The sequence below is a fragment of the Belonocnema kinseyi genome, chromosome 7 (genome assembly GCF_010883055.1).
Source record: "Belonocnema kinseyi isolate 2016_QV_RU_SX_M_011 chromosome 7, B_treatae_v1, whole genome shotgun sequence".
Lineage (NCBI taxonomy): Eukaryota > Metazoa > Arthropoda > Insecta > Hymenoptera > Cynipidae > Belonocnema > Belonocnema kinseyi.
In genome coordinates this window covers 117,214,596-117,222,512 of record NC_046663.1, presented here as the reverse complement: position 1 = coordinate 117,222,512, position 7,917 = coordinate 117,214,596, and the positions used below count along the sequence as shown (strand labels likewise).

The 7,917-nt window shown below is 31.9% G+C and overlaps 1 protein-coding gene across 2 annotated transcripts in view; it reads right to left on the bottom strand.

Annotated features, from left to right (window-relative positions):
• Positions 1 to 7,917, bottom strand: part of LOC117176212 (L-lactate dehydrogenase-like) — a 111,633-nt gene that overhangs the window by 2,195 nt on the left and 101,521 nt on the right. For both annotated transcript variants that reach the window (XM_033366344.1, XM_033366343.1), the window contains exon 5: positions 152 to 325. In XM_033366344.1, coding sequence (XP_033222235.1) covers positions 152 to 325 — 174 coding nt within the window. The remainder of the gene's footprint in view (positions 1 to 151; positions 326 to 7,917) is intronic.

Genomic DNA, 7,917 nt, shown 5'->3' with positions numbered 1-7,917 from the left:
AGCTCCAAGGAGATTATGTTGAAAAATAAAAAAAAATTTACCCAAAAAAAATTGTTTTTATACTTCATTCTAAGGACTTATTGAACTACCCTCGTAATTGTATTATTTCTTCATTCGGATGTTTCTGTTATCATTACTCGTTGTGGGTTACCTTGACTGTCGCCATGTTCACCAATGATATATCCATGAACTGAGCTGGGAGCAACACCTATCCTATCTGCAATCATATGACGAAACCTGGCGCTGTCTAGGTGGGTTCCGCTTCCGATTATTTTGTTCACTGGCAGGCCACTTACCTTCCATGTAACCCATGATAAAATGTCCACTAAGAAGAAACAAATTTTGAGATTGCGGCAATTTTATATCTGGGGCCCTAGTTTCGAGAGATTAAATTAATTTTATTTAACACGAGCATGACTTCCTTGCTTTTTCGCGTGGTTTTTGGAGTCTCAAAATAGGCTTTTGTTGGTGGGCAAACCATATTCGTGTTACATAAAATTTCGTGTGTACCGAGAAGGGAAGTGTCCTTTAAGCAAAAGAAGGTATTATTGGAATGAAAATGTGTATCACCTTCCATGATTAGAATTGAAGAAATTTATTCTTAATTGATCACTGGGATTATAAATTAATAATTCACGATAATTTTGCGACGTTTCGTCAGATTGGTTTTCTGACCTCTTCTGGTTAGATTTTATTAAAACACCAAGATATAAACAAGTTCAACCAACAAAAAGAAACAGATTTTTCCTTTTTTTCCTCCGAAATTGTTTAAAATAAAATATTTACCTGATAACTAAAATGAACGTTACACATTTAAAATAAAAGAAAAAGTTGAAAAATTTCAACAAGTCAGAAATTAAAATTCGTTGTTAACACATCGTCTGTGAGAAGGCAATGGCTGGTTGTCATTAGAAGTTAAGGGGGTATTTATATTAAGAAGCACATACTTTCAGGAACTGATCTCATATCACGTGTCAAAATAAATATTGTAAGAAAGAAATTATGTTTTTAAATTAAGAATTACTGGATTGTACATGTGATTCAAAGTATGAATATCCTCTTTATGGTCAATACTATTTTTGTTGCTCTTAATATATAGCATTTCGGAAATAAGACGTTTATTCCAGTTGGAATCAAAATCAAGAATTTTAGTATTTACCCAATCAAATTCATGGTTATATATCCTACGATGTACATTCATAACAAATTCATTTTTCTTATTATTAATGTGTTCATTTATACGCGTTTTTAACATTCTTTTGGTTTCACCCACATAAGAAACAGAGCAGTTTTTACAGGGAATTTTGTAAACAACGTTGGTTTCTTTCCATTTTCCAGTCTTATCCTTGCCTAGTCTGATAACAGATGACAAGGAGTGTTTTATCGATGGAATTATAGATATGTTAAATTTTTTGAGAAGACCAGAAGTTTTGTCTGAGGCGTCTTATCAACGAATATTTCTCCTGAGGTGCAGGTACAATGATTTGATTCCACATCATATTCAAAATTTGTGTTAACATTCTAACAGTTTCACTTTTCATAGTAATTCTGGTAAGAAAAGTTTTGATGCATATAATAACTATCTTCGAAAAAAATGTTAAAATTAGGAACTTGAGATATCAACCTTCATATCCAATATTTATATAAATCGCTTTTTAATATTAAAAAAGAGATTCTGAAGTCTGGAGTTGAATATTATACTATAACATTTTTTTGAATTGTCTAGTGCTAAATATTATACCATAATACGTAATTGTAATGTTCATCATAAAAGAAAGTTTGATAATTTGTCATTAGAAAATTACCATCGAAATATTGTACACAGAGATTTTTGGGTCAAGAATCTTTTTGACAAACAAATTCCGGTAGAGGTTATTGATACTGTGTCCCTAGGTCCCAATTATTATATACCGTCTAAATTTTCAACTAAAGATGCGATCAATATTATAAAAAATTTAGAAATATCACTACAATCGTTAAACAAATGGTTCCATTAAGAACGAAATAAGGAATAATGTGACGAATAACATTTGTAATATTAAGAATCAAGATACTCTCATCTCTATCGAAGAAAGGTCTTTTGCCAAAAATTTCAATAACTTTACTTACGTATGAAAACATATCCCCATATAAACGGCTTGACAACGCCCACAAACTACGCAAGCTGCCATCATTTTTTATATTTATTTACAATGAATTATAAATAAATAAATTTTGAAAAGTGGAATAAACGTCACATTATTGGGGCACTCGCGACACAAAGCACGGTCCTGTGCTGCGCCAAACTTCACCCAACGAAAATATTCTCGACCAATCAGCTTTATCTAGAAAGAGATAGGGCTACGTCTCATATGCTTTTTCTCTCTCTAGAGCCCATTACCGTTCTCCCCACAGGATTACCGGTCCACTTCTATATGTCGATGGTTCACCCATTTTAACTTTACTTTCAGATATGGTTATGGATGATCTGGAAAATAGTTGTTTGAAAACATTAAAGGAAAAGTACAATATACATCTTCCCTTTTATTTTAGATACGTGGACGATACTATCTTGTGTGTCAAAAGGGATCATATTCAATTAATTACCTACATTTTTAATTCTTACAATAAAAATGTGCAATTCACCTTTGAGCTTGAAGAAAATAATATTCTGCATTTTTTAGACATTTCTCTTATCAGAGAAAATAATAACATTGTTACTAATTGTTACCAAAAACCTTCTTTATCAAACAGAACGATAAACTATTTTTCGGGTCATCGAACCCAAGTAAAAAAGAACATTGTTTTCAACCTTGTTGACAGGGCAATGATGTTATCGTATAAAAAATTTCGCGCTCAAAATTTGAAAATTATTACCCAAATATTGCTTAATAATAATTATCCGATAAGTTTTATTAAACAAAAAATTAAAATCCGTAAACAGAAAGTAAATTTTTGTCCCACACATAATAACTTTGTGCGAAAACAATTATTGGCCCGTCAACCAAAAGTCATTTTACCATGAATAAAAAATTTTGTAGACAAAAGTTCTCGTCTTCTCAAAAAATTTAACATATCTACAATTCCATCGATAAACTCTCCTTGTCATCTGTTATCAGACTAGGCAAGGATAAGACTGGACAATGGGAAGAAACCAACGTTGTTTACAAAATTCCCTGTAAAATCTGCTTTGCTTCTTATGTGGGTGAAACCAAAAGAATGTTAAAAATGCGTATAAATGAATACATTAATAATAAGAAAAATGAATTTGTTATGAATGTATATCGTGGGATTAATAACCATGAATTTGATTGGGTCAATACTAAAATTCTTGATTTTGATTTCAACTGGAATAAACGTCTTATTTCCGAAATGTTATATATTAAGAGCAACAAAAATAGTATTGACAAAAAAGAGGATATTCATACTTTGAATCACATGTACAATCCAGTAATTCTTAATTTAAAATCATAATTTCTTTTTTACGATATTTATTTTGACACGTGATATGAGATGAGTTCCTGAAAGTACGTGCTTCTTAATATAAATACCCCCTTAACTTCTAATAACAACTAGTGAAGGGACATCGGAACGAAAATATCGATGTCGCGAATATCGATATATCGTGAGCATCAATATCGATGTAAAAATAAATATCGATATTGGGCAGAAATATCGATATATCGTTGCAAAAATATCGACGTTCAAAACACTTAGCTAATTTAATTATAACCGATGAAAAATAACATTTAACATTTAAGTTTAGTACATTAATGTACTTAACTGAAAATTCCGTAAAATAAGTACAGCCTTATGAAAAATTAACCAAGAACGAAACGTAAGTATCTGTCGGAGCTGTTGACGCTGGACTACATGAAAAGTTAGGTTAACTGTCATTATTTTAGCCCCAAAATTAAAATATATTATTAAAGTCAATATTGAATTTCTTTCGGGATACGAACAGAAGTTCTTAAAGATCGAGTAAAGAATGATTTGTTCGAAATTGAAATTATATACAAGCTTTTTCCGCAATAAAAAATCGAAGTTGGGACAAAACTTAAATAAAAAGAAAAAATTTGCAAGGTCAGTTTTTTTTACAGAGTATGGTTTTGTAATAAGATGGGATTCTTAGTCATGAGTAAGTAAAATCTAATAATAAAGTGAGTTGTAAAAATCCATCACTTTTAGAGCGTGTCTTGTGTTATTTTTGTATACTTTTGTGAACTCAGGATAGTTTCATAGTTGTATAAAAAAGTGTTATTCATAAAAATTCCTGAAATTTGAAAAATTAAGACTGGTCACATTTTTTTGAACTCAAAAAGGCAATACTCAAAAGAGTTACACCAATTTCAGGAAAAGTTTTAAAACCTTTCACTTTTAAGACCAGTTTTGAAATTTCTTTAGAAATATGTTTAACTCTTTTAAATATTGACTTTTTGGATTGAAAAAATGTGAACACTCTTAACTTTTCAAATCTGAGGAATTTTTATAAATAACACTTTTTTATACAACTATGCAACTATTCTACCCGTGCGAAAATAACTCCATTTAGCCCTATTACAAGTCGGGCACTAATCGGGGGCTAATCGGGTTATTAGTTTGGACAAAGTACCCAGTCGGGGACTAATCGGGGACTAGTTGGGATTTTTGTTGTCAAAATTTCAGTCGGGGCCTGGTCGGTGGTTGGTCAAGGGCTAATCGGGCCTTTTTGTTCACTAATACTTATATTGTATATACTTATATTATATATACTTGATAATTAATTATTACGATAATAATTTTGTACGAAAATCAACTTTTTATAAAAACAACGATCAAAATCTTCAAAAAGACGTAATCTTTTTTTTTGTAGTATTTTTTAGAAAATTGCGAATTTCTAGGAACATTTATAAATGCCTTTGTATGTAATTTTAAGGAAATCCATATTGGAAAAGATACATATAGATGTAGATGAAAAGTCCGCCGAAAGTCATGAGACTCTAAATTTGTACAGATGCTTATTTTTAAATTGATCTGAAAGGTTTGCCATATGTAAATAAAGACTAATCCTTCAGGTAGTTGAAATTGGAAAGAGAAAAAATTTTTGATTAATCAGTCAAGAGCAGTATACCAATAGTAAATTAGTAAGCACGGTACAGTTCAGATTTCGCTACCACCTTCATTTGAGTCTTGCGGTTCTGGACTGGTAGCAAAGACTACCGTAACCTACATGGCGGTTCCTTCAGAGCGAAGCTCTTCCATTGATGCGTTCCAACTGATGTTTTTTTTATTTTTTAATATTTCACAAATTTTGGGGAATTTTAGTTACATAAATTTATGCATTTTTAAACGTAGGATAAGTTCCCTATTAAATCTTGGGTAAATTTGAGCACTTATAATATTTCAAAAAAGTTTATGAAGATTTCCGTAAATAATAAGTATTTTGACAAACTTTTAGGCAATGTTCCACAGATTTTGGAGAGTTTGGTTAATACTCTACATGGATGTATTACCATATGACCCCTACTAGAGCTCGATCGGGCCCCGACTAGGATAAGTCGGGGCACCTGACTAGCCCCCTACTTTAAGTGGGGTCGAATAGTCGGAAACCAGACTAGTGCACCATTTGAATTTCTGCACGGGTAAGTTTACAATAGTATACAAAAATAACACAAGGCACACTCCAAAAGTGATGGATTCTTACAACTCACCTTTAATATTAGTTTTCACTTACTCATGACTAGAAATCCAATTCTCTTAAAAAACCATACCCCTGAAGAGGAGAACACTGTGTTCTAAAAAGGTTGGGGTTTTAATTTCTAATAAAATTGTCTGACAGAGTTGGAGGTTTTTAAACAACAATTTTTTGTTTTCTTCCAACTTCCTTTTATAAAAAAGAAAAAATATATATGTGTTGGTTCGGGAACTCAAATAACTTTAAAACAGTTTTGCGAAATTTTCAATATTATCCATGTCAGTAACAATGAAAAATTATGGAAATTTGTTTCAAGATTTTTTGGCTTGGTGGTTATTGGTCCTAAGGAAAATATTCTTTTCCAAAGTTACGCAGAAAACATTGAATTTTAATGAAATTTCAGAAATCAGTTAAACTGTAATATAATTTTAGTATTCAACTTTGAAGAAAGAATCATTTTCTTAGAAAACTCACATATTTTATACGAACCTCTCTAATATGATCAAAAAATACAAAATATGTTTTCTTTTTTATATTGCCGAGTATAACATTTGATCTAAATGTTTGCGTCGTTATAATTTTTTAAACACTTAGACTGGGTGATGTTATGTGTAATCGATAAATAAATATCCTCGAAAAAAGTTTCGTTATATTATTCGTAAGTCCCGAACATTCCAGATTCAAATGGAAATAGGTAGTTTCAGTTTAAGAGGTAAGGAACTCAAGCAGATGATGTACACAGGCTCCAAGGAAACGGGTGATGGGCAAAGTTTAGTAAATATAGATAAATACAATAGTTTACCTTAGATTGAAAATTGCAAGGAAATTGATTTCTTTTTATTTTTTTTCGACGAGTCACGATTTACGAAGATTGGCTAACGTCCTTGATTTAAAACGACTTAGAGTTAGAGGTTAATGCCCTTACAGGTTAATTAAACAGACATTGGAAAAAATGAGAAACATCGATATCTAGAGGAAAATATCGATATGCAACATCGAATATCGGTTGTACGATATCGACATTAAATATCGATATATCGTTAAGAAAATATCGATATTCCCGATATTCCGATATCGATGTCCCTTCACTAATCACAACCAGTCATTGCCTTCTCCTCACAGACGATGTGTTAAAAATGAAATTTAATTTCTGACTAGTTGAAATTTTTCAACTTTTTCTTTTATTTTAATTGTGAAACGTTTATTTAAGTTATCAGGTAAACATTTTATTTGAAACAATTTCGCGGGAAAAAAAGGAAAACTCTGTTTCTTTTTGTTGGTTGTACTTGTTTATATCTTGGTGTTTCAATAAAAATCTAGCCTGAAGAGGTCAGAAAACCAATCTGACGAAACATCGCAAAATTATCGTGAATTATTCATTTATAATCCCAGTGATAAATTAAGAATCAATTTCTTCAAAAGAAGGTATTATTTAACATATGTTGTTTTTATTTTCAAATTTCTGTTACCCACTCTGAGTTACTTCGTTTCCCAAAAGAAGGCCTAAAATTTGAGCATGAGGGAGGAGAATCATTTTGGTAAAGTACTCGCTAAATCTGAATTAGTTAAAATTTAACTAATACAATCAGTACACTCAATTTGTACTGAAAAATTAGTCACTTTCAAGGTTTTGACTAATGCATTAGTCATAGGTCCACTGTTAGTACCTTACCAATTGAATTAGTCAAAAAATGACTAATTTTTATTAGTCATTTCCGAGAACTACCAAACCATTACTGAATTTCTAAACACCCAGATAACAATGCATGCTGCAGTACGCAGGCCTCACGGCGTGAGAGCGCGATATATCTGCGGGAGTACCGACACTGTCTCCATGACTTGCAGATCGTATTTAAATCCCCACTGTACCCGCAAACGGTGTGCGCGATGTGCCACATAGCATGTGACCGTCATCGGGACAAGGCGTCGAAGTAACATGCGGATTTAAAAAATAAGCTGTAACTTTCATTTATGTCCTTTTTTATGATTCTGCAAAAGGAAAATAACACTTCGACGTTATTTATCACGTTAAAATATATTCTTGTACATAGAAATCAGTATGATCAATATATTTAAATTTGTTTCAAAATAAAAAAAACTTTAAAAATCCATACAAGAAATAGAAGACCCCATTATACGAGGGAGGCACCCCTGTGACCAGTAACAGGGGTGCCTTCCCGCCTCCCACGAGGCGTTGGAAAAGGGGCAGTGGTGTGTTCTTACATTATTTCTGTGACCAGTCACAGGGGAGGGCACGTGCTCTC